The sequence below is a fragment of the Eublepharis macularius genome, chromosome 14 (assembly GCF_028583425.1).
Source record: "Eublepharis macularius isolate TG4126 chromosome 14, MPM_Emac_v1.0, whole genome shotgun sequence".
NCBI classification, from domain to species: Eukaryota; Metazoa; Chordata; class Lepidosauria; order Squamata; family Eublepharidae; genus Eublepharis; species Eublepharis macularius.
In genome coordinates, this window is record NC_072803.1 from 52298127 (window position 1) to 52326047 (window position 27921).

At 43.1% G+C, this 27921-nt stretch overlaps 1 protein-coding gene across 1 annotated transcript in view; it reads right to left on the reverse strand.

Annotated features, from left to right (window-relative positions):
* The window catches only part of ASTN2 (astrotactin 2), an 804644-nt gene that overhangs the window by 640246 nt on the left and 136477 nt on the right, over window positions 1–27921 (reverse strand). Inside the window, exon 3 of the mRNA XM_054997263.1 lies at window positions 13137–13324. Within this exon, the coding sequence (XP_054853238.1) occupies window positions 13137–13324 (188 nt within the window). The remainder of the gene's footprint in view (window positions 1–13136; window positions 13325–27921) is intronic.

Below are 27921 nucleotides of genomic sequence, written 5' to 3' on the forward strand. Positions count from 1 at the left end.
TTAAAGTGCAGGAGAAGAGAAGAAAAGTGCAAAAGAGAAGAAAACTCTCCCCTGGCTGTATAGCCATCCCCACCTACACCCCCACTCAAAACTGCTTGTTGAAAAGCATTTTTCTCCCAGTAAGGTTCTGCTGCTGAGAGTCTCTCTACACGAAACCTCTTACATGAGGATGCTCAAGTGAAGGGAGACGAAATGGTAGCCCAGAAGCGTAGTTTTAAAACACAAAGGTGAAGGCTCTCTCAATTTCCCCTCTCTACAGAACTGGCCAAGAATGCTGCTCAGAGTGTTTGTTGATCTCTTTTTCACCTCTCCAAAAGGGAGGTGAAATTGACAGAGCCTTTGGGGAGGAGAAGAGGAAATTAGCAAACCCTCTGAGCAGCAATCTTTGCCAACTCTATGGAGAGGTGAAATTGACAGAGCCTCTTTTAAAACTTGGCCTTCCTGCTAACATTACGTCTCCCTTCACTTGAGCATCCTTGTGTAAAAGGTATCATGCAGAGAGACTCTGAGAGGGAAAATGCTGGAAAAAATTAAGTTATTTCAGGAGCAAAGCATGGCCGGGGTGGAGGTGGGGGTAGAATTAGTGCCTTCATATTTTCTTTAAATTGCTACCATTATTTGAAGCACATGATCCCTGATGCCACTGAGCACAACTGCACCCTGATAGTAAACATAATTCCTCTATTTCACTGCACTGAATTAAACAGCCAAATTAATACACACACACAAAGAATCAGCTGTGAAACGTGCCAAACTTCTGGTGAATTAAGTCCTTTCCCCATTCACTTCTGCCTCGGTCTCACAACCCAACCCACAATCCTCCAAGCCTTGCCCTCTCTAGCTGAAGGAGCACGAAGCAGAAGAGTGTCTTTGGAAGCCACCCTACGGTTGCAATCCATCCCAATAAATTCAAAGGAATGAGTGACTGGGCACTTATTTTTAAATTTTGAAAGGTTATTGTTTTTTTTATTTTATTTTATTGTTAATATAATTAAGTATAATTATATCTGGCCAACTGTATTTAGATTGTGGCGATTTTTCAAATGCCCCAAATGCAACTTAAGATGCCTTCCACGCAATATATCCTAGCTATGGTCCTGCTTGTATATCAGGGTCCAGATATACCCAGCAGGGCAAGCCTTGCTCATCACAAGTTGAAGGGGGGGGTGTCAATGGGACCTGAGGTGCCAGTGCGGCACAGGACATTAGCACGATCCCGTAAATGCACATCTCAATGAAAGAACTCTAAAGGGAAGGGCTGTGGCTCAATGAAACAGCCTCTGCTTTGCATGCAGAAGGTCCCAAGTTCAAGACCTGGCATGTCCAGCTAACAGGATCAGACAGTAGGTGATGCGAAGGACTTCCAGAGACCCCAGAGACTGCTGCCAGCCACAGTAAACAATACTGGCCTTGACAGAGGGATGGCTTGATTCAGTATAAAGCAGGTTCATATGTGAGTTAAAATATTTGTTCAATATAAAAATATATATATAAACCCAGACAGTAAAGTTACTGAGGAGTTTTGACTCCATAATTTTATTTGTTGTACATAAAATGTGAGAGAGCAGCAGCATATCTCATGCCGCGTTTGCACATTAAAGAAGGAGAAACACCCAACAAATGATGCTTATCTAGTGGTAAAGCTTCCGTGAGCCACCCTCCCTAGGAGCACTGGGGACTGTAATCGAGAGAGCCAGTAGGGTGTAATGGTTAGTGTTAGATTAGGATGTGGGAGTCCCAGGCGTGTATGCCCTGCCATGGAAGCTTGCTGGCTGACCTTGGGTGAATAACACACACTCAGACTAACCTCACAGGGCTATTGTAAGGATAAAATGGAGGGAGGCGAACAATGTGCCACTTTGGGTCCTCAATGGGGAGAAAAGAGGGCTATAAATAAAGCAAATAAATAAAAGGAAATGTCAATGTGTCCAAAAAACTACACTTCCCAGGATTCCTTAACAGGAAAACTTCCCCAGTCCAATTTTTAAAAGGAATTCTCTGGAGATAATAAATGTAAAAATGTACTGACACAAGAGCAAAGGCAATAATCGGTTGCAGTTCCTCTGGAATACTTAAAAGGGAACATTTATATATTTACGCTATTCATAAGCCGCCTTTCTCACTGAGTCTCAGGGGAGAATACACAGTATAGGCCAATGCAATCAATGGCTGAGACGTTCAGGAAACATTTAATAAAGAATACAACAGGGTAAGGATTGCAGGAATTTAAAGCAAGCAGAAATCTGATACAGAGCTGAAAACAAAACATACACAAGTTGACATCACATATTACATGATACAGAACAATCCGGACGGATAATTACCGCAACAGACAGACAGCAAACAGTGCTATAGTCTGCAGTCCCTGTTCCATTCCAGTGCATCTCTTTGAACCACTTCCTTACATCACAGTAAAGTGTCCAGTAGCACCTTTAAAACTAACCAACTTTATTGTAGCATAAGCTTTTGAGAACCACAGCTCTCTTTGTCAGATGCATGATGCTGTGGTTCTTGAAAGCTTATGCTACAATAAGGTTGGTTAGTCTTACTGGACTCTATTCTATTTTGCAACAACAGACTAACTCCGCTAACTCCTCTGGATCTACTTACATCCCCGGTGTAAAAAAAAAAATTCTCCTTGAATAATTCAGTATTACATGGTTTGCAGAAAGCAAGGAGAGTTGAGCTCTCTTGACTTATTCAGGACATTCCATAAGGTAGGGGCCACAACACAGAATGCAGATGTATAGGCAGCTATTGATTTAGCCCACGTGCAAGGTGGCACCTGCAGAAGGCCCTGTTTAGATGAGTGAAGCTGCCGTGATAGGGCACAGGAAAAGAGGCAGTCCTGTAAATGCAAAGGACCAAGGCCATGAAGAGCTTTCTACGTGATAACCAATGCTTTGAATTGAGCTAAGTAACTGATAGGAAGCAAATTTGTGACTGCAGAATGGGAGTGATATGCATGGTTCACCTAGCTCCTGATAAAAATGGATCTGCAGCGTTCAGCACCAACTGAAGTCTTCAAGTTGATTTCGACTTCCGGTTTGGGATTTATGGAGGTCTGACGCAGCTCCAACTGCGGAGCTGACCGGACTGCCGTTTTAACCGGCCGGCGGGGGCAAAATAGCCCGCGGCCGACTGCTCTCAGGCGGAGAGCAGGCAAAGAACGCTCAAGACCTCAGGGCGCGTTGATCTCGGGCGAGGGGGGGCTCTACGCGACGGGCCCCCTCACGACCCTTGAGGTCCCACCCTGTGACAGGTCGGCAAAGATCTCTGTGGCAGTTTCGGGGCCAATGCGGTTGGCATAAGACCTACGTACCCAAGCTTCAACAGGGGAAAGAGGAGTGGAGGAGAAACAAAGATTGAAACAGTGATTACAACCCACGGAAAGTGAATGGGAAGGTAAAGATCACTATCTCCTGATACGGGACAGATTGTTAAAAGCAAAGAAGATTAAAAGTTGATTTTAAAACTGCAACAGGCTAATTATAACGGGGAGAAGACTCGGCAAGAGTCGAAATAGAAAAAAGACTAAGTTTAAAGAAGTTATTAAAGAATTAGGACTATTGTTTTGAATACTTGCGGTTATGGAGCTGTGAGAAAATTCTGCCATCGCGAGAGCTACTGCGGGAAGTCGGGAAACAGGAAGTACGTAATAACAATAGAGTTGCTGGAGAGAAGCGGCCCCTGCCGGAGGGCAGGAAGAAGGGAATCACCATCTTTGAAAGGGGAAAAGCCGCGGCTTCAGCGGAAGAGGAAGTAAGCCATCTTGAATTACAAAAACCATAGAAGAACCATAGAGAAAAGACGCCCGACATTTTGGATTCTTTAAAAGTTTTTTCTTTGCAGAAAAGACTGGGACATTTAAATTAAAAAATAAAAAGACGCTTAATTTTACGCCACGGAGTTAAGGAAGAGGGCGGACTCGTGGGAGCGAGCCAAGGCAAGCCCCACGATGTCAAAAAAAGAGTGGCAATCAGCAATAGAGAATCTAGATAAAAAACTCTTAGAAGTGATCAAAGAGCTTAAGGACATTAAACCGGAGCTGATTAAAGAGGTTAAACAGACAGTGAAAAGTGAGCTGTCAGAAGTAAAGAAAGGTATGGAAATAATGCAAAACGAACTGCAAGGAACACAGCAGAGAGTTAAAGCAGTAGAAGGCGCGGTGGAGAATTTAACTGACACGCAACAAACAGAGATGAGGCTGATGAAGGGGAGAATGGCGGTTGCGGAAAGCAAACACATGGAGAAGCAGCTAAGATTTCGCGGTTTGCCAGAAGTGGAAGGAAAAACAGCGCAAGAACAGATGACGGAGGTGTTAGCTGAATACCTGGGGAAGGAGGAGGAGGAAGTTGTGGCTATCCTGGACGTGGCATATCGTGTAAATTCAAGAATTGCGACCCAGAGGAAACTACCAAGAGATGTGATTGTGCAATTTACGACCCGAAATATGAAAGAGAAGATTGTGACTAAACAGTTTCAAGATCCATTGGAGATTGACGGCAAGACGATTATCATTATGAAGGAAATACCCAGATCGGTGTTATTGGACCGGAAAAAATATAAGGCGCTAACTCAGATTTTGAAGGACATGAAAATCAGGTACAGATGGGAACTACCAGAAGGAGTGTCCTTTGAATTTGGAGGGGCCAAAAGACGCATCAGATCGGAACGAGAGATGGAGCGATTTATAAGAGACAATGAAAAGGACTTACCAGCAACAAGATTATGAGTATGGAGTGTAAAGTTATATCTTGGAACGTAAATGGACTTAATTCACCGAATAAGAGAAAAAGCATCTTTCACTGGCTATTAAAACAAAAATGTGATATTGTTTGTTTGCAAGAGACCCATATTCGAAAACAAGATGTAAAGTATTTAAAATCAAAAAAATTGGGCAATGATTTTGCAGCGGCCTCCAATAAGAAAAAAAGAGGGGTAGTGCTTTATATTAAAGAGGAGCTGCAGCCAAAGTTTGTAATGAAAGATGTGGAAGCCAGATTTATAGCAGTGGAATGCGTATGGAATTTAAAGAGAGTGCTGGTGGTTGGAATTTATGCACCTAATGGAGCAAAAGAAAGCTTCTTTGAGGACTTAAGGAAGCAATTAGATGAACTTTCATATGATCAGATAATACTTGCTGGAGACTTCAATGGAGTGACAAATCTGGATTTAGACAAAAAATCATCAACTGCACAAAAGAAAAGAGGATTGCTACCAAAGTTGTTTTTTGAACTGATACAACAGGAAACCTTAGAAGATGTATGGAGAAGATAAAACCCGAAAAGCAGACAATTTACGTTCTACTCCGCAAGACACTTTACACTATCGAGAATTGATATGATCTGGGCCTCAAAAGACTTAGAGTTATGGACTAAGGAAGTGGAAATAATGCCGATGGTAGGCTCGGATCATAATCCAATTATGTGGAAATTGGGGAGAAGGAGTAAAAGGAAAGGATGGAGAATAAATGAGGACTTACTTCAAGAGGGAGAGAATATGGAGATGCTGAGAAGAGAGACAAAATTCTTCATACAATACAACATGAATAAAGAAGTACCAACCAACAAGGTTTGGGACACCTACAAGGCGGTAATTAGGGGCATACTAATGGATTTAAATGGAAGAGCCAGAAAAAAGAAAGAGGAGAAGAGACAGGAGATTATGGAAAAAATAAAAGCCAAAGAAATACAGTTAAAGAAGAGACCAGGGAAAAAGAAAATTTACCAGGACATTAAAATATTACAAGAACAGTTGACAGCAATGAATAATAAAGAATTGGAGTGGAATCTCAAAAGACTGAATCAAAAAGGGTTTGAAGGTGCAAACAAACCTGGGAAATATTTGGCATGGCAATTGAAAAAGAGAAAGGAAAAGAAAATAATAAACAAAATATGTGAAGATAACAAAACGTATTTGGAACAGACATCCATTAGTAGAGCCTTCTATAAATTTTATGCTAAATTGTATAATAAGAAAGAGGTCAATAAAGAATCAATAGCGACATATTTGGAGAAAATGAAGCTCCCAGTAATCTCGGAAGCGTGGAGAGATAGACTGAACAATGAAGTAACGGATGAGGAAATAAAAATGGCAATACAATCAACAAATTTGGGAAAGGCACCAGGGCCAGATGGACTTACAGCTAAATTTTATAAGACAATGGCCAATGAACTGGTACCATTCCTAAAAGAAGTGATCAATGGAGTATTAAAGGATCAGCGGATTCCAGATACCTGGAAGGAAGCCAACATTTCACTGATCCCCAAAGAGGGCCAAGATCCAACTAATGTGAAAAACTACAGGCCTATATCCTTACTTAACAATGATTATAAAATTTTTGCGAAGATACTGGCAGAGAGAGTGAAGGGGTGGCTTTCGGAAATTATTGAGGAGGAACAAGCAGGTTTTTTACCTGGCAGACAAATTAGAGACAATTTAAGGACAGTGATCAATGCTATTGAGTATTATGATAAGCGTTGTGACAAAGAGGTTGGTTTCTTCTTTGTTGATGCAGAAAAAGCATTTGACAATTTGAACTGGGACTTTATGTTTGCCACCATGGAAAAGCTACAAATGGGAGAAAAATTCATAAGAGCAGTTAAAGAAATCTACAGAGACCAGAATGCAGCAATTGTGGTGAACGATGAGACTACCAAGAAACTGACTATAAGTAAAGGAACAAGACAAGGTTGCCCGTTGTCTCCGCTGTTATTCATCTTGGTACTGGAGATACTGATGATACAAATACGACAAGACGAAGAAATCCGCGGAATAAAAATAAAGGACTTTTCTTATAAAGTTAGAGCATTTGCGGATGACATAATGTTAATTGTGGAAGATCCAACGGAGAATATGCCAAAAGTGATAGAGAAGATCAAAGAGTTTGGAGATTTGGCAGGGTTTTATATTAACAAAAAGAAGTCAAAGATATTATGTAAAAATATGATTAAGCAAAAACAACAGCTGTTAATGGAAATAACGGACTGTGAAGTAACAACTAAGGTGAAATATTTGGGAATTGAACTGACTGCAAAGAATATAGATCTATTCAAAAATAACTATGAAAAATTATGGACTCAGATTGAGCAAGATTTGATCAAATGGAATAGATTGAATTTGTCATGGTTGGGAAGGATTGCAGCAGTTAAGATGAATGTGTTACCAAGAGTAATGTTTTTGTTACAGACAATACCAATTATCCGAGACTCTAAGCAGTTTGAAAAATGGCAGAGGAAAATATCAGATTTTGTTTGGGCAGGCAAGAAGCCTCGAGTGAAAATGAAAGTTTTACAAGATGCAAAGCAAAGAGGCGGAATGCAACTGCCCAATTTAAGACTTTACTATGACGCAATCTGCCTAGTGTGGCTGAAAGATTGGATGACGTTGAAGAATAAGAAATTATTGGCCCTAGAGGGATATAAAAAAATATTTGGATGGCATGCATACCTATGGTACGACAAAGTAAAAGTGAACTCTATGTTCCTACATCATTACATACGGAAAAGCCTATATGCAACCTGGAAGAAGTATAGAGACTTCCTACAAGAAGGAACCCCCATGTGGGTAGTTCCGTATGAAGTAATAGATCCGAGAGCTGTCTATACTGAGCAACAGTGTTTAACATATAAGGAGATAACCCAAATAGAATCTTCTAAACTTAAAATAAAGACACAGGACGAGTTATCACCCAATTATGATTGGTTCCAGTATAGGCAGATCAGAGATCTCTACAACTCGGACTGTGCAAAGGGAGGCATAAGAACAGAGAATTCGGAACTAGAGCAGACACTTTTAAAAGAGGATAAGAAGGAAATTTCCAAGGTATACCAAGTACTGTTGAAATGGTATACTGAAGATGAAATAGTTAAAGTACAAATGGTGAAGTGGGCCATAAACTTTAATAAAGAAATAACAATGGAGGCATGGGAACACTTGTGGAAAAACACAATGAAGATTACAACGTGTACTAATATTAAAGAGAACATTTACAAAATGATCTATCGTTGGTACATGACACCAAAGAAGATTGCGCTAGGGAATCTGAACACTTCTAATAAATGCTGGAAATGTAAAAAACATGAGGGCTCTCTGTATCATATGTGGTGGACGTGTGAGGTAGCCAGGCAGTACTGGGGAGAAATAATAAAAGTAATAAGTGAGATTCTACAATTTCAAATTAATAAGAACCCAGAACTCCTGCTACTGAACCTGGGAATGGAGAACATTCCAGCCCAACATAGAACATTGTTATTTTACATGACAGCAGCGGCCAGACTTTTGTATGCGCAAAAATGGAAAATACAAGAAGTGCCAACTATCGAGGATTGGACTTACAAATTGCTGTATATGGCCGAAATGGACAAAATGACAAGAAAACTGAGAAATCTGGACCCAGGACAGTTCAACACAGACTGGGAGAAGCTGAAGCAATATGTGCTGAAGAAATGGGAGGTGGGAAGAGAACTGTGGCAGTTTGAGAACTACTGAAATATGATAAAATGTAGAGGGGGGTGACTTTACCGGAGGGTAGAGAGAGAAATGAAAATGTCTAAGCAGCTATTTTGTTAGAGTGTTATATATAGAAAAATATATAGAAAATGGATAGAAAATAATTAACTATAAGGACCGACTAATTAACATTGTTTCTGGTATAAACGTGTAACATGTTAAACTGAACGAGCCTACCTGAAGAAATATATGGATCAAATTGATTGATAACCTTTGAGGATAGTTATACAAAGTAATATACGGAATATAAGTTAAATTGGTTGACTTATATAAATGCATGGGTTATATGGTTTAGATGGTATATGGTTTATAGAAATATTTGAAACCAGGAAACTATGAAATTATGTTAAAAAGCGACAAATTGTTTGTCTAATATGGAAGAAGGGACTCCAAGATAAGGTATAGAGTAATAAAAAAATAGTTAAAGAATTATTGCTTAGATCAAAGGGAAAGTATATGTTTGTTATATAGATGAATTTAAAATGAGTAAGAGAAAAGGGACAAAGGGTTGGAAAACTGTTGGAAGTCAAAAGAAAAGGGGGGAAAGGGAGGGGGTTAGAAATTGGGAAACGGGAATTGATTGTAATGTGAAATTATATTATTCTAATTCCAATAAAAATTTTATTAAAAAAAGTCTTCAAGTTGATTTCAAGGGAAGACCTATGTAGAGTGCATTACAGTAGTCTAGTGTCGAAGTTACCATGGCATGGATCCAGGAGGCAAGATCAACCATCTCAAGGTAAGGGGCTATCTTCCAGGCTAGCCTCAGTTTGGAGAAAGGTTTTTTTTGCAGCTTCATTAACTTGATTCTCTAGCAGTGGTGCTGGATCCAGTATAACCCCTAGGATCTTAACTAGAGATGGGCACGATCTGGATTACGATAAAAAAAACCCACGATAATGGCAATCTCCCAATCGTGCCCTAGTGGATCATTGTCTTCCATGGCAAATGATCCAGCAGTCGGGACTCCGGGGCGATCGTGATAGGACTGGGAAGCTAGACATTCAGGCGCCAACAATCTGTTCCCCTGGCAACAGGGGCAGGGGAATGCCTGAGCTCTGTTTGAAACTTGGTAATATTTCCCCTAGCGAGGAAAAGCTCTTCTCAGTGTTAACTCTTTCAAAAACCCCTTGCTTTGAGAGCAGCTATCAAGCTGTTTTGCGCTCCTCTCCTGAGTTTGTTCAGTGCTGAAAGAGTTAATTGAAAAGAGATATCTCTTTCCTCCTTGCTTCTCAGCCCAGTGCCTGCTTTTTGCAAGAAGTTGGTATGTGATTTGAGGTTTCATTTGTGTTTTTCATGTTTAAAAAACCATAGGATCCGCGAGGATCCGTGTGGATCCTGGTTTTACTTTCTTCCTGTTTAAAATATGCTTTTGGAAGACTGGCTGCTTGCTTTTAAAATCAGGTGGGATGGAGGATTCTATCCCTGCTTTTTTAAAAAAGCTGGCTGAAACTTGTTGATGGGGTGTCTCTCTCTCTCTCTCTATTTGGAGGCAGGGACGGGTTAAAAACTTTCCCCCCCTCTGCTCTAAGTGCGTGCGTGCGTGCGTGCGTGTGTGAGAAAACGCCGGGTTAAAAACTCCCCCCCCCACTCTAAGTGCATGCGTGTGTGTGTGAGAGAGAAAATGTCGCTCCTTGAGGCGAGGCAGCTCGTCGCCAGGTTAAAAACTTTTTTCCCCATCTGCTCTAAGTGTGTGTGGGGGGGGGGGGGCGGCACCCCTCCGATCCCAGATCCCAGATCGGAAACGGGACTTGATCGGAGTGAATCGGTGATCTGGACTCGTCACCAGCGTGGATCCACGAACAGCTTGATCAGTATTTTTTTTGGATCGTGCCCATGTCTAATCTTAACCAAGTCTGCAAGGGTTAGTTGAACCCCATGGAGTTGGGAGCACAATATCCTTCAATATCTCTGCTTTCCCGACCAGCACCACCTCCATCTCCTCTGGGTTCAGTTTGAATTTGTTCACTTTCAGCTGTCAGGCAGTGGCTTAAGGCCTTTATTGCATCACCCGGAGATGTGGGTAGTGAGATACAGAGTTAGATGTTATCTGCATATCAATGCCATCCAATTTCAAAGCTACAAATGATTTCTCCTAAAGGCTCTACATAGAAGTTGAATCATTTGGAGGATAAGATTGTGCCCTGTGGAACACCACAAGACAACTTCCAGCACCAGCTTTCTGAGTATGTTTCATGAGGAATGATTTAAACCAGTCCAAGACACATTCCCTGATACCCACTTCTGCCTCTAAATGCCTCAACAGGATGGCATGATCTGCTGTGTCAAAGGATGCAGAGAGATCCAGGAGCTACAGCAAAGAAGCACGTCCTTCGTCTATGTGCAGATGGAGATCATCTACTAAAGCCACCAGAGCCATCTCCGTCCCATAGCCTGGCCTGAAACCAGACTGAGAAAGGTCCAGAGCACAAGAGTTATCCAAGAAGACCTGGAGCTGGTTGGCTAATGCTCAGAAAGGGCAGATTAGTGACTGTGCAATAACTGCCCACATCATTTTTGTCTAGAGATGTTCTTTAAGTAGTGGGCAGATGGGCATCTGTTTGAGTGGCTGGGGGCAGGTGCCTTGAGTCACTGACTGGTTTACGATGGACCTCAAGAGCTCATTTATGTGGTTCTGACATGAATTTAGAAGCCAAGATGGGCAAGGACTCAGTACACAAAGAGTGGGCTTCACAGATCCCAAGATCCCATCAATATCCATCCCTGTAACTGAGTCAGGATGACCCATAAGCAGACCAGTGACATATTAAGCTACGGCATTTCTTCCACTTCACCTGTAATACAGCTGGCACCCAGATGAGAGCATATTTGAGCTGATTTGTCAGCAAAGAACATTGCAAAAGTGTCACAACTAATTGCCTGTTTTTGACGCAGTAAAAGTTTAGATTTACAAGTTAGAATGTGTTGAGCTGGGCAGAAGTACCTGGAGAGAATATCCTTCCTGCACAGGAAAGCAACTGCGATCGTGCTCATACAGATTCAAGTCAGATCACTGGCTCTTCCTCTATATTGTCTTCCCTGACTGGCAGCTCTCCAGGAACGCAGGCAGAGAAAAGTGTTTCTTAGCTGCTGCTGTCCAAGATGGTTTAACTAGAGATGTCAGGGATGGAACCAGAGGCACCTCTCTCTCTCTCTCTCTCTCTCTCTCTCTCTCTCTCTCTCTCTCTCTCTCTCTCTCAACTCATGTGCTTCACCACTGAGTCATATGAATTGGAATTCATATGTAAATTTGACTCAGTCAGACTTGGATTGAATAGAGACTTTGAATGGTTATCTCATTGTCAGAAGTAACTGATCCCATTATCAGAAGCTACTGATTGCATCTACTCCGCCCTCCCCTCTCCACCTATATATATGACCAGTTTCTTATTACCCTCCACGCATCTGACGAAGAGAGTTGTGATTCTTGAAAGCTTATGCTACAGTAAAGTTGGTTAGTCTTAAAGGTGCTACTGGACTGTTTTCGATTTTACCACTGAGCTACAGCCCCTACTAAGGAGATGTGATGCAGCCACTACTCACCTCCTCTGCAGAAGGGAAAAGCAGAGATTAACAGCAGTAACTGAATCCCCATTGAAGTGGCTGTGCAAGCAGCACAGAGGTACTTTACAACTGTGGTTAATGTGAGAATGATTACCATTGCTTGAAAAAGATAGATAAATCTGCCCATAATTACCTGACTGCAATTCAGACACCACTTACTTCTTCCCCCTTCCATTCTCTCTGATGAACACCAGTCAGAGCCTGCTCTGGAAACCTCAAATCCAAAAAGTCTACACCAGCAGCTCAAAATAGCTGCAACAACACAAGGCTTTGAAGCGATAACGCTTCCATCGTAACAACAGATTTGTGATTTTCCCCCCAGAGTAAACACCCAAAAAATCACTTCACAAGCTGACACCTGCTTGATAGGTAGAATCAAATTTTTAAAAGCATCGAGACATCAGAAGTCCCATTGTCTTGTCTGTTTCTGACTGAATTTAGCACGATAAAGAAACGTTCTTTTGATAGCACTGAAGACTGTCTTGCATTTATTGGATTTGAAATGTAAGAGACAACAATGACAAAAGGATATTGAAGTTGCCCCTTTATTCTAGCCCTCAACCGTGCCCCAGAGACAACATCCCTCTAAACTGATCCAGACATGCTTGACAAGCAATTAAAAGGCACTTTCAAAATGTGTTTGTTTGTTTGTTTGTAGTCCACCTTTCTCACAAAGACTCAAGGCAGATTACACTGTGCAATTCAATACGATCGATATCTGGGGTATTCAATGATCAATACAATAGGGTACAGATTTGAAAGCAAGCAGAGATCTCATACAACGTGGACCATGCACAGAAGCAGTATCCCTTTACCGAACCACTTCTTTGCCGCAAGAGGAAGAACACAGTCCCCTCCACGCCTTGAAGAGCTGTGGCATTTACAAATACAGATGTTCACAAACCACTTTCCAATGGAGGCTGTTTTGCCAAAAAGGTTTGAATGGACTGAGGAGAGCAGAGGAAGAGAACAAGATGCCTTTTGCACTGATATGCCGAAGGACAAGCACGGACCACAATTCTGATTCCGGGATAGGAAAGGAAGGAAGCGTCACTCACCATAACGGAGATGTGAAGGATGTGCAGCTGCTCCTCGACAATCTCCGAAGGTTCCTGCAGGGTCGGCGGCGTAGCCCGGGAAAGTTGTTCGGCGCTGCTCATGGAAACGTGAAAATAAAGGGTGCCGTTTTCCAACCACTGCTGCTTCCAGTGCACCAAGGAAATGTCAGCCACTGTTCCTGACATCTCTGCAAGAAAAGAAATCAGTATCTGTTTTAGCATTTGTGTAGCCTCGCAAGTCGCAACCTTGCTCTCAGGAGTCACTCATGCCCTCTGAGGGCCCCACTCTGCTGGTTCGAATCCCACAACTGCCATGAGCTCAGTCAGTGGCCTTGAGTAAGCCACTCCTCTCAGCCCCGGATCCCCAGCTGTATTGTGGCGATAATAATAACACTAACTTGTTCACTGCTCCGGGTGGAGCACTAATCTGTCTAGAAGTGTGGTATATAACCACAGCTGTTGTTGTTATTATTTTACTTTATTTATATTACAGCTTTCTCCCCAATGGGGAGCCCAAATCCTTCTGCCCCTCCCCCATTTCATCTTCAAAACAACCCTGTAAGATAGGCAGGCTGAAAGAGAGTGACTGACCCAAGGTCACCAATCAAGTTTCCATGGCAGAGTAGGGATTTGAACCCAGATCTATCGCACTGCCTATGCCTCCGGCATACCAGAGCATTTAACATGGCACAGCAATGCCCTTTCGACATCCCAAAAGCAGGAGTGTACTTCGGGCATGATGAGCTGGAGCTCAGCTTTGAGGTGTTTCCTGGACCTAGAACAATGATGTCATCAACTGGTGTACCTTCTGCCCCCCCCTCCCCGCTATCTCAGTGTGTGCCAGCAGCCCCAGACCTGGTGCTAAACTGTGCACTAGTTAGTGCCCTCGGGAAGGCACATGCAAAGCACTGCTATCTCTCCAAAGGGCAGAAGCTGCTGCCACCACCCTCTGCCCATAACTTGGTGGAACTATGGCCGAATCCACACACCCGCGGAGTGTCCCGGCATTGCGCTAAATGTTCACTAAACACCCGGAAGTGTAGCGTCTTTCTAGCGCGATTCAGAAATCACGCTAGAAAGACGCTACACTCCCGGGTGTTTAGCTAACATTTAGCGCAATGCCGGGACGCTCCGCAGGTGTGTGGATCGGCCTATCACTGTGACCAACAGTTCCTGCTTCAAGTGGCAGCAGAATCCAGCGCTAGTGGCATCTAGCCTCAGACCAGGAGGTCACCTGCCATGCCCTGCTGCATTCAAGCCCTTCCCACCCATCATCACTGTTGCCTTCCTCCATCAGGCATGGACTGTTGGAGATAAGATAACCTTGCCTACTTTCCTGAAACAGCGAGTGCAAACAAGAGAGCTGTCTGCCACGGCACAGCTTGCCCACCCACATGCATTTTATGCCCAAAAGGGAGACGTGGGAAAGCAGGATGGGGCAAGAAGGGGAGAACCAAGGTCAGGTTCAGGTCATGAGGAATCTTCTCTAGTCAAGCAACAACTGTTTAAAATTAGAATGTGGAGTATAATCATTCAGGTGGTAAAAACTTAAGTGTATACTCCCCCACTGTTACCTTCATGCCCCATTTGAACTGTGCAGAAAGCATTTTTTACAACCAGACAGTATGCAGGGATTTGTTTTTATACACCGTAATCACATTCCTAAGAGAGTTTCCTAAGCAAAAACCACTGATGTATCTTATGGACATTTGAAATGTTGTCTTATTGTAGTCCCTTATTTCTGATTCTTCATCTGCAGAATCCCTGGCCAAGGACAAGTTCAGCCTCTCCCCCACCACTCACCTTTACAGGGGGAGCACTCAGGGCCAAAAGGTGGCTTCTCCTGGCTTAAAACCTGGAGACAACAATGTTCAAGTCATCATGTGACTCCTTCCCAGTATTTTTTTAAACTCTCCTTAAACATATGATTGAATTGTCTACATTATATTAGCAGGAGAATTGGTCTTCTGAGTGAATATGCAATTAAACAGATGTGGGCCAACCCACTTTTCTGTCCAAGGACATGCGGAGTCATTGTGAATCCCATCAAAGGTGGAAAGTGTTCCAAAAGCCACTTTGCCATACCGAAGCCACAGGATTTGAGGGAGGGGCGAATCAAACCGTGGTTCCCCTGGGTTAAAATGCTAACACATTAAACTCTTTCAGGTTGCTTAATTAGTAAGCAAAGTATTCCAGTAACTGTTTCTGCAGTCAAGGGTTGCCCCCCTGAGGCTTTTTTTAAAAGCTTCAACATAAGGCCAGTCATCACTACCATTTATGGTTCCCAGATTTGCTAAAAATGGATGGGGAACCCCAAAGCCTTGATGCCTATATGTGTAGACATCACTACTCCTTCCCCTTTTATTAATAAGCTCTTTTGACCAGAGATAATAAGCATAAGAAAACAATACAATAAAACAGAATGAAACGCAGGGCGGAATGAAATCTTACAATATTCACATACAATTTTCACAAAAAAGCATCAACCAATTAAAATCCACCTCGACAGAACCTTAAAGAAATCACCATTGCCAAAAATTTGGCAATGGGTTGAGTTATTACTGGATTGGTATCTGCCAGCAGAAAAGACATCACCCAGGATTCCTAGGAAGCTGATATTTGTCAAAATGGGTATAAGCCAGAGAGCTGCTGTAGCATAGTTATTAAGTGGTTGGACTGCTAATCAGGACTTTGCTGGTTTGAATCTCACCACTGCATAAGCTCAGGAGGTGGTTTGGGGAAAGCCACTCTTCTCACCCCCAGCTCCCCAGTTGTACTGTGAGGATAACACACTAACTTTGTTCACTGCTCTGAGTGGGGCACTCATCTGTTTAGAAGATTAGTACATAATTGCTGTTATTATTATTATCTCTATAGACCATAAGATAGTCAATAGTCTCTATTGCACCATATATGACAGCAAAAATGAATGGGGTTTTAGCAAAGCACCTTCCTCACTTCTGCAGTCTTAAAACTCTGGGGTTTCCTCCCTCCACTTTCTTTAAAAAAAAGTCTATGTGTTTAGACACAACCCTCCTCCAAACCCCACAGAGTTCCAGCAGCGTATTTGGTTGCCATAGCAACTGAAAATGGTACTCAGCTGCTGCAGCAGCTCTCACCAGCAGGGGGAGCAAGAAGTAGAGTCAGAGTGAAGGGGGAGGGAGGAAGCAGAGGTCAGTGGGGAATATTTCTCTCCCCCCTAACACCCCCAGTCCATGTGGGTTCTCCTCTTGTTTCCTCTAGACTTGCTCATGACTCCAAAAAGAACCAATAAACCTTCAAGGTAATTGCTCTTAGAAAAATCATGCCCAAAGGTACAGAGTCAAAAACTCATATTCCTAGTCTGCTCAGCAGACTGCTCATGCTCTATGCAAGTTCAGCCCCTCTCCAATCCCAGCCCAGATTTTCCATCCTGCACTGGAGAACATATTTTGTGACTCTGGCTGTCATGAGTTTAAGCCAGTGGAACAGATATGGACACGCAAAGCAGACCCTATCTAGAATGTGCGTCTTTTTGCAAGGGGCTTAACTTACCTGTCCATCAGAATTATCTGTTCCCCCCAACCTCCCCTAACAAAAGCCCTTTTTCACAGCTGACCGAATCCCTCACTGCTCTTTCCCCCTTGGCAAGGTTAAACTATTATTCCAAATCCCTTTGCTCAGCACCTTGCTAATGATTCTATCGACATATCCAAGACAGAGGCATTGCCATTTAAATCTCCAACGAGGACAGTTGGTGGCCAAGGCACTCATTATCTACACAGCAACACGGCGTGCCCACACTCTAGTTCCTGCTAAATGGTCCTATCTGAACACTCCAGGAGAGCAGGGGAATAAATTCTCTGTTAACGACGCTTTATTTTGTCTGATAGGTAAAGAGAATTTGGTCCAGCCTGAAAGCCATAAAGCCCATTCCAAAAGCCTTTACTTATTTAACTGTGGCATACCTCTCGATCTCATCCATTTCTAGGTCTCCATGGAGCCCTCAAAAACCTGCCAAGAAGGCTGGACACAGAGAAGCAAGAGCACTTGCAACACATTCAGAAATATTGTCTTCTTCGGACAGCCCATGTTGGTTGGAGTAAAGTCTTTCCATGCTTGGATACTTGGAACCTGCAACCCAGGACTTGAGAAGCCTAGCATAGCTTTTGTCCTGTCCTCCAGGTTTTGTCAGATGAACACAGATATGCTTGATTCACGCTCCACTGAAGGATTTTTGCAAGTCACAGACCTAAACATGGTTTGTTGTTGGGCTCACAGGCCCCCTTCCCCTTGTGTGCATACCAAGACAAGACTTCAACTTAATTCTACTTGGTCATGATGTCCAAATATGAGCACCTCAATAAATAGAAGGTTGTTTCCTTTAAGAACTAAACAGTGGCAGAAGTAAACAGCAGCAACGAATCTTGGGTTTTGCAGAAGAAACCCGTATCATTTGGATATTTCACCAAAACAGAGTTGGACTGAAGATTTCTGTCTTCAATCATGGCATGCTCTGCCAAGGGAGGGAATACTTGAGCCTCTCAGTGAATCAGTTTCATACCCTTCATGAACAAACTCTGGCTTGTTTGCGGCATCTGAATGTAACCTTAGAAGCACCTTCTAGATTTATTTATTTTTTTTTTGTATTTAGGCAAGAGATCTCTCACAGTGTCTCATACAAGCTTTGTTTTTTAGTATTATAACCAGATAAAGACAAACAATATATCCCAACAAAGAGAACAAATCAAGTACAAAGCAAACATTCTAGTATCATCTTTGCCAAATATGTACACTCAGAAGGTGCCGCCATGGATGACAGCAGAAAGTCTGACATTTACTGAGTTTGACCAGTGTTTGTGGTGGTGACAGGCAGGCTGGGCATGATATCACAGCCAAGAGTGAAAAACGAGATATCTTTGATATACTAGCATGTCTCTATTGGTTGAATGGGTTTTGGCAGGCCTGGGAATAGCGTCGCCAGGTCCTCCGCCTCCCTGGGCAGAAGGTTGGAGGCCCGGCACCTACCTTATTGATTCCCCCGAATCGGGCCGCTGCAGCACACAGAGAGGTGCACCCCCCACCCCTGCTGGCCAGGTAAGCAGAGGCGGGGGTAGAAGGTGGGAGCAAGGGATCCCTCAACTGGCATCTTTACTTGGGAATCAGATTGCCTATGACCTTTTGATACATGTGTGAAGGATACCTGAAAAGGAGCTGCTCTTCCTTTCGTGTGTGTGTACGTATGACTGTGGGGGGGGGGGGAAGTGTGACCGTTCAAAGGACAGCATTCTCTTTACACATACACCCATCTGAATCTTCCAGCGGGGAGTGGCCACATGAGAAGTTCAGGTACTATAGGTTAGTGATCTTTTTTCTGTTTCATTTCTTTTCTTCGGCTGCACCTTCTGTATCCAGTATACTCCCTAGTGTTATGCTAAGAGAATAAAGCTTGCATTTTTTTTAAAGATATGAAAGGATTTACTGGATTCCTATGTTTGTGCCTGTGGTCCATGTTACCCTAAGAACCCTGATTGATGGTCCTCTTTTCATCAGATTTGGGGAGGGGGTGTTTAAAACCAGGAGGTGGCAGCAGATAAAGAGAGAAAAGACCCTAAAACTTGCTTAAGGGAGGGTGGGAGCCTTGAGGGATCATTACAGAGGGTAGTGAGTTTCCCTTGGACAGAACAACTTCCCCCTAGTTCCTGACAGCAGCCTGTCAAGTGCTGGGTAGAAGTGTTACAGATGCCCACATCAAACTTGTTGCTCTCCTTAGTTCCTTCTTTCTTTTGTGAGGCATTCCCTAACAGTGTTAGCATTATCTTCCCGACTACAACACTGCCGACTCTCCTTTATATCACTCCTGCTTTTCAATCAACTCCCAGTCTCAACCACCCCCTCTCTGTTTTGTATGGTTACCGCAAACTACAACCCCCCCCCCCCCCCCCCGGTGAGTAGCACATTGCTTCTACTTTCTGTTCAGTGTCTAGAACATGAACAATGCCGAACAAACATTAAATATTAAAACTGGTAGGAGTCACTCTCTAACGCTGTGGACAAATTATGTAAATCTACCCAATGGTACACACAAGAAAAAGAGGCATTTCACCTATTAAATGAAGGCAGCTGGGCCAGATGTATCCACCAATGCACAAACAAAAGACACTGAACAGCAAAGACATGGGAAGCTAAGAGGCTGCAGGAGCAAAGACCGTCTCCCCCGTCTTTTCAATTTTTACATTAATAGTGTCGTTTCTGAGCTATCTGGTGCTTGTTATTTTTCTCCATCAGTGGCCAGACAAATTCTTTTATTAATGTATGCTGATGACATGGCTCTGCCAGCTTACACTCCATTAGGACTAAGACACCTCCTGAGAGCCTTTGGTCGCCTTAGTGAAAAGGAATTGTTTTAAAATAAAGTAGGAGAAAACTCAAGGTAGCTGCAAACTTGATGGAAACTCTTCACAGCAAGTGAAACTCATGAGATATTCAAGGACATAGGCAGAACATGGAAAAGTAGAGGCCTCGGGGCACAGTACATTAAGATCTGCCAGAAATCAGGGTGAAAATATTATTCTTCCTATGTTAAGAATTTTGAATACTAATATTCCTCCACAGCTACTTTATGGAGCATAAATATGAGGTCTGGGCTAGACTGAAACTATTCTAATAGCTCAAAACAAGTATCTTAATGTCCATTTGTATCTTCCCCAGAGGATAGCAGCCTCATCTGACAGGGTACAAACAGTATCAGCTGCCGTGGTTGCTGAGACAAAGCTAGCTGTTTCTCTGTTTGCTTTGTCAGCAGCTCTCCAGGGTTCTAGGCAATGAAGAATTTAACCCCAACACCTATCCCATAAGACCCTTCAAAATGGAGGTGCCGGGACTGAAACGTAGAGGATTCAAGAGCATGGAAAGTATGTTTGCTAGAACACAAAGTTGCTGAAACATCTTCCTGGTATTCCATCCCAACAGAAAATAAACCCAACATGAGTGCTCTGAAATCCCGATTGGATTGGAGCAGAACAATAGGACAATGTGAATCTAAGGCGCCTGAAATAAGAGTTGCTCCTTGGATTCAGAACTGCAAACTTAACTCATGTTTTGAAAATCTGTCAGTATTTGGAGACTTTTTGGTTGACAAGGACTCTCTTATGACCGTATGTCTCAATGACGGGAACAGCCGTCTCAGCAGATCTTGTATCAGGAGAGATCTTGTGTTTGTGGGGCTATGAAGGTATCTTGTGTTTGTGGGGCTATGAAGGTATCTTGTGTTTGTGAGGCTATGAAGGTATCTTGTGTTTGTGGGGCTATGAAGGTATGATACCCTGAAGTATATATATTCAGCTGGCCTCCTCCATGATGAGAGCAGAGAAAAATGACTTCCCACTATTACCAGATTTCCATTTTAGCCCAGTACAATAAATGTTAACATTCTCATTTATGCATAGGCCATAGCTACTGTTTGTACATTTGGCCACAAAGAGAGCAAATTTTCACAATACTAATGTAATTTGTTTAAAATTATTTTATACTTTTTTGTTGAAACAATCGGTTGCTATTACATTTGCCTTCTTCACTGCCATTATGTAATGAGTTGGTATTTTCATTGATCTACCTACTATGAACACAACATCTCTTACCTGGGAAGTCAGTGTCAATTTGGAAGCCATCAGCATACATGGTCTGAGAATGCCAATGATATTTTGGGCCATGTCAACAGTAGCATCACATTGGAGACTTGGAAATGAATAATATTCTATTCAGGCTCTGTGCACCCCCTGTTCCTTTCTATGCATCAACTCAAACATGTTGGTATCCAAAATTCTTTGACGGGAAATCCCAAGAATTGAACCTTGGATGTTCTACATGCAAGACCATATAAGCTCTTTGCCGTGGGCTTCCTTTATAACTCTAGTAATCTTCAGCCGGATAGGTACTTTTATTGAGTATTTTTTCTTTTCCAGAAGAGAAAGGAGATAGGCCACAGAGACTAAACTGGAAGATACAATATTCTCCTAGAATAATTCAACCTATAGAGAAGGTAGTTTCCTGTCTCCATATATAACCCAGTTAAAAAACAACCCCATAAAAGAGGATCAGAACTGCAGCAAGCAGAAGTGCCCTGAACGACAGGTCAACTCAAGATCACCAGGGGAAGCTGTGTGTGTAATATGACATTGACTTTAATCATTTTCCTTTTGAAAAACAAGTGTTTATTTTAGTTTTCACAGCTTCTGTAGCGAAACATTGAAAAGGCACTAAAGAGACCTTACAAGCCACAAATTAAAAAAAAAAAACCTTTTACGAGTATATCAGAAGTAGCATAACAAATGTTTGAATTGTTTAAATGAGTGGAGGGGAAAAGCAGAAAGAAAAAGAAATACACCCACAATGGAAATTCACTCAATGCACACTTCTGTACCACTTGAGTTACAGTTGCTGCACAGACCCTTGATCTTAACCTTAGGGCAGTTCTGCTTGTGCAAGATTTTGCGTAACGTCTTTCCTTTCTATATACTATAGTGCCCAGAAATTGCTTGCACGAGGTCTTGTTCAAGCAGATTCACAAGTGAGGATAAAAATAAGTTTGGCTTAGCACAAGTGGCTATCACAGTCTTTTTCATGTGTTTCTGCTTGCACAAGACCATTGGTGCAAGTAGAAATTTTGAGCTCACCATTTCTCTGAAATAAACACAATAGCCCCTCCCCTCCTTCCGGGGTCCGAAGCAGGCAGTCAGGAGCCATGGGTATTGAGCTTGTGAGGGTAAAGATTTGGCCTTTGTTCTGGAAATATTTTTCAATTTTTACAATCTGTTCTTCTAAACATAAAATGGACCTTCGGGGCAGGCTACACTAAGTTAAAACAACTTTCATAACATAACAGTTTTAAAAACCTTCCAGACAGAGAATAGACCATTGGATACATACTGCAAAGGATCCTTCCCCTTTGAGGAAAAGAGGACATCTTGATGGGTGATTCCCACCCTCCAGCCAGGGAGGCAGGAACCAAGTCTTTCCACTTCCTGTCTCCTTGGTGGGAGTCACCCATTTCCTCAGTTCTGGCAAGTCTGAAAGCAGTTAACAGAATCCTAAATTATCAAATTCAATGCAAAGAGAAAATGAGTAACATACAAGTAACGAAACGCTAGGACAGGAAGTGGTTCTGTTGAACAGAAGGGTGAAGAATGACGATGACTTCAGGATGGACAAGATGTCCTCATTTCCTTTGAGGAGAAGGACCCTTAACAGTAAGTATCCAATAGTTTGTTCTCCCTCTGAGGTGGAAGTTATCTTGGTGAGACCTCCCAAAGCAGTGTCCTCATTTTCTGGGTGGAAAATATGTTGTATCACTCTTCTGCCTAATGTTGCATCAGCTGAGTTGTAAATGTTCATCTTGTAGTGCCTTACAAATGCAGATTTTGATGACCAGGTGGCTGCCTTGCAGACCTCTTCCATTGTAGAGTATCTGGCGAAGGCCACATTGGTTGCAGCACATGGTACTGAATGGGCGGTAATCCCAGATGGTATGTCTAATTTTGAACTTTGTAAGCTTCGATAATGTAAGCCTTAAGGGTACTGCTGATGGTCGATTTTTGACATCCCCTTTCCTTTATTTGGTACAGAGACGGAATGAACAAGGAATCAGTTTTGCTAATATGTTCTGTTCTGCAGATCAAGGCTTTTAATGCACATCTTGCATCTAATGTACGCCACAGCCTTTCCTTAGAATGAGTAGGATTCATGCAAAATGATGGAAGACAGATTTTCTGAGATCTACAGAAAGATGAATTCATCTTCGGTTTAAAGGTAGGGTGTGCTTTCATGACTACTTGTCCTTATAGAAAATCCACAACTCAGGATTGACCAGCAGAGCACTTAGTTTTGATACACTCTTTGCTGATGTGACTTCTATAAGAAACAGTGTTTTCATCCTCAGCCACTTAAGATGGATTTCTTTGATAGGTTCGAAGGGATGTCTGGTGACAACCAATAGCACGATGTGTAATTTCCATTCTGGAAATCTGTGTGTTTGTGGTGTAGTATCCTTGAGAAAGTGACGTATATGTGGGTGTCTGAGTAGGTATAGCCTCTGGAATCACAGTAACAACATCTTCAGAGCTGTGACACTGTTGTCTAGTGGACCTGAGTCCACTAATGTGGCCGTCTTGGAGAAAAGATATAATAGATTTGATTTTAGGCTTCAAGGGATCGACACCTTATCTTCTGCTTCCCCAGACAAAGGCCTTCCATGATATGTTGTATATTTTGTTAGTAGAATATTTCCTAGAAGCTAGAAAGGTGTCGGTCACCTACCCAGAATAGCCTAGTCATACAAAGTTGTTCCGCTCAATCTCCAGGTGGTTAAATGTAGCCACTCCAGATGCTGATGTCAAACTGAGATGTGGTGGGGAGGGGGACAAAAAGCAAAAACAGTTTTGGAGGTGGCAATAATCAGCACTTGAATTGGGCCCAGAAAGTAAGGGGCAACCAGAATCAAAGGAACAATATGGGAAGATATATCAAGATGGGTAGCCATGTTTGTCTGTCTGTAGCAGTAGAAAAGAGCAAGAGTCCAGTAGCACCTATAAGACTAACAAAATTTGTGGTAGGGTCTGAGCTTTTGTGAGCTCACTTCTTCAGATACAGCTGTATCTTCAGATTCTAGCTGTATCTGAAGAAGTGAGCTGTAGCTCATGAAAGCTCATCTGCTACCACAAAACATGGAAAGAATAAGATCACACAACAGCTTGCCCCACCACCAGTGGAAAGCACATAAGCAGGTGGTACAAGCAGGCTGCTCCCCAAGTCATTTGCTTAATGAGGTGTTTTCAAAGTGCCTTTTCAATCTCTGGATCCAAGGGCCAAAGAATGAAAGCTGACAATACCAAAATAACAACAACAAAAGAAATGAATGAAGGTGGAATAAAAAGAAGTCATCAAAAGAAGGAAAGCCTGAAGGGGGTATGGAACCACACAATAATTGAGGAAAGCCTTCCCAGTCCTTCTGATCCTCCAATGGTTGTGCCTGTTATTGCAGCCATGAGAAACCCTTTCCTTTAAATGAGGCCACCCAGTAACAACCCCTGCCTTACAATGGCCTCATCTACTTTCTGAATAGCTCTGCATGTATCCGGGGACGTAACGGTGGTAGTGTTAGCAAACTCCAGGAAGAGCCTGCAATTCTCGTGGAATTACAGTGGATCTCCAAGCTACACAGATCACTTCTCCTGGAGGAAATGGCAGCTTTAGAGGATTGACTCTATAGTATTCCTTCCTTGCTGAGTTCCTTACCCTCCTCAAACTCTGCCCTTCCCAGGCACCCTCCCCCAAATCTCCGGAAATTTTCCAAACCAGAGTTGGAAATTCTAACTGGTGGGCACTGTGCAGCCCATAGGTGCCACACTGGGGAAACATTCCACATATTCTTCACTTTATCAATTATCTGACCTAATTTGACCTATTGACCAGGTAACTGCCAAGTGTAGTGTAACAGTAGCACTGAAACGAAACATCTTAACAGGCCAAAGCATGTACTACTATTCTCCATAGACCAAATGCTTGAGAGGTTCCAAAGTATTTATAGTTTATAGATAACCATATTTATATTTTGCATATTCAATATATATTCAGTGTATTATATTCTATACTAAACATTCTTTAAGGCATGGTTACCTCAGCATGCATGCAAGTTGCCCAAGGTTGCAGCCGGATCTAGGGTTGCCTGCACCCAGGGCAACCCTAGGCTGACCACCTTGCGTGCGTGCACAGCACACGTACGCTCCCCACGCTGTGTGATGACGTCACTTCGGTGACATCATTGCTCAGGGTGGAATGGTGGAGGCAGCGTGTGGGGCTGGGAAGCCGCCCGTGCCGTTCACTTCCTCTCAGGCAAATGGCGCGGGCGGCCTCGCAGCCACTTCCTCGCAAAAGGCAGTGCGGCCACTCGCGCCATTCGCCTGCCCCACAGGGATAGGGGTTGGCCGGCCACCCCCTGTCCTGAGGGGCAGGCGAATGGTGTAGTCATCCCCGCAGCCCCCGCGCTGCCTTTTGCCTGACCTGCAGGACAGGGGGTGCGCGGCAAGCTGGCTGCCCCCTGTCCTGCGGGGCAGGCGAAAGGCAGCATGGGGGGCTGCGAGGCTGCCCGCGCTGCTGCCTGTGCCCTCTGGCTGCTGGCAGCTGCTCCCGGTGCCCCCTCCCTGGTGGCGGCAGGGGCAAACTACCCCCCCTGGCCCCCCTCAATCTGGCCCTGCAAGGTTGCACAGCATGCATGCATGCAAGGTTGCCCAAGGTTGCACATCTCAGCAAGGACCTGAATCTGGGACCCCAACTGCACAATCTGAATCCTTATTACTTGACCCTCCCTGATCCCCCCCGGACCATCATGTGTCGTCTTCATTACCTATATGGACTGTGTCTGAGCAGTAAATTTAGATAGAAGCATGATCTTCAAAGGTGCCCTGTAACTCTGCTCTCAAATTTAGTTAAAATCAAGCATTTCCCCCTGAGGAAGTTAAGGAAAAGACCCTTTTTAATTTAAGAGCCATGTGCTGTTAAGTCAATAAAGGGTTCTGTGTGTGCATTTTAATGGCATGATGCATATTGTTAATTTTGTAACAATCATTTTGTAAACATACATACAACCCTCACTGGGCCAGGATGGAATAAACATTTAAACAGAATTGTTCGGCTCAAGTTTTCAATATTCATCTCTAATACTGTGTTATGTCGTTGCTTGATTAGGGATTGTTATCTTAAAGCTTCTGCTGTCCCACCTGAATTAATATATTTATAGGGCAATCCTAAGCATTTCTTCTAAGAAATAAATCCCTCTGTTCAATGGGATTTACTCCATAGTAAGTGTGCTTCGGATCACAGCCTCTTTCTACTCCTTCCAAAGTTAACAGAGCCTTTACAAATGCTTTATTTCTTAATGCAAGAAAATTTGCTGGAGAAGCCAATCTCGCTTCTACTGATGGAGCCAGAGTTTCCCTGAAGACCAAGCCAGGGAGAAGGTTTCAGCCTGCAATTCGCTTGTCTGCTCTCCAAAAAGGTCAGAGAGACAAGCAAAGAGAGAGACAGACGCACGCAAGAGCAAGATGCCTTCTGATTGATTTTGTAATTCCATTTTCTCTTTGCCATTTCTACAATCCTTAAATATAAACATTTCATTGAAATCTTCACGTCGCATTACAATCAAACTTAAAAGCAAAAGGGCTTAAATGCATTTGGTCGGGAACCAAGACTATTCCCATAAAAGCAGATTATGCTGACATGATGAATATAAAATGAAACAGCAGATATTAAAGTTAGAGAAATGTTGCTCCATGCCTTCCGGCAGCAGCTGACTCCATGTGGGTTTCTTTTCCTCCTCTTCCCCGGCCCTCCCCTCTCGTCTTTTCCAAGTTGTAATACTGAAAACATAAAAAGAGAAGCAGCGATAGCCTTTTCACCTTTCTCCTTTTGCCAAAACAGGCTGCAACTCTTCAAATATTCAGAAGGCTTTAAAATACACAGGGACACAGATCTTGCAAATCCGTTTTAGTATTCATCCGTTACTGCAGGGGTTGCAGGCCATCTTTATCTATCCCAGAATTTTCACAAGGCATGTTTTGTTTTTAATTGCTTTGTTCTTTCTAAGCTACCATACTTATTGTATTCTTAATTCTTCAAGGTCATTATTAAAATAAGGCATTCTGATTACAGTGTATGTCTTCAAATACAATTACAGTGTATGTCCCCCTCCCTACATGAACAGTGCCCCCCGTCCTACTCCGCAGATTTTCCCTGGGTTCTTTTCATAATTGCCTTTAGCAGAGCAAACTTCTTTGAAGAGAACAGTAGTGGGATATACATTTAAAACCAAACAAAAGTGTTTGAGAGAAGTACAATGAAGACTTCTTAATATGCAGGCAGCTTACACTCCTTAGCTCTTCACCCATCTCCTCTCAGCAGAAACCTGGAAGCTTTCTGTACATCTCACCTAGACAATGGATCGCTTTCCCCTTTTGAAGAGCAATTGTGCATGAAGTGTGTGAGCATATATTTTTTATAATACTCATGAATAAAAAAAATGATTCTGCAAGTAGCCTAGAGTGGGCAATTGCTCTACAATGTTCACAGACAGATGGGCATGGGTTTCTGTACCCTGAAAACTACCTTTCTTCCCCCACTCAAGGGGTCTGGATATTATTATCCTCAGGCCTCTGTTGACTAGATGCTCCTACACTCTCAGTAGTAACTAGACATGGGCACAAACCCAAACATTTAATGAATCAGCAGTTCGTGGTTCGGCGCCAACGACGATCCTGAAATTGCTAACTGCAATGAACATTTTCCGTTGCCAAAACGGTTCGCGGTCCATGGTGCTCAGAACGGCCCCCATTGCACTTAGAGAGCCCATATTCACAGGAAGTGTGTAGCAGACTCTCCTCCAGCCAGAACCCAAGTTTGGTCAAGATTGCAACAGGGATCTTGGAGTTATACCCTCTCCAATCCAAGCCCCCCAGGAAACTCCCACAAAAATCCAAGCTCAATTATACTCTCTCCCTCTCTCCCCAAAGGCTAGCAAGTAGCAAGCAACAGCTCTGTCACACTCCACTGCTTGCTGAAAGTGAAACCCAGCCTGGGAGCCCACTGCTTTTTATAAACTGAGGTCCCACTGAGCAACACAGGTGGTCTGTGGTTGGCCGTCAGAGCTGCCTATCAGGGTTTGCAGGGATGAGATTGGAGAGCCCATGGCTACAGAACACCCCCTCCCCCCTCCCTCCCCAGGTGTCTTTTCCCAGGTTGTAACCACTTTGCAGCT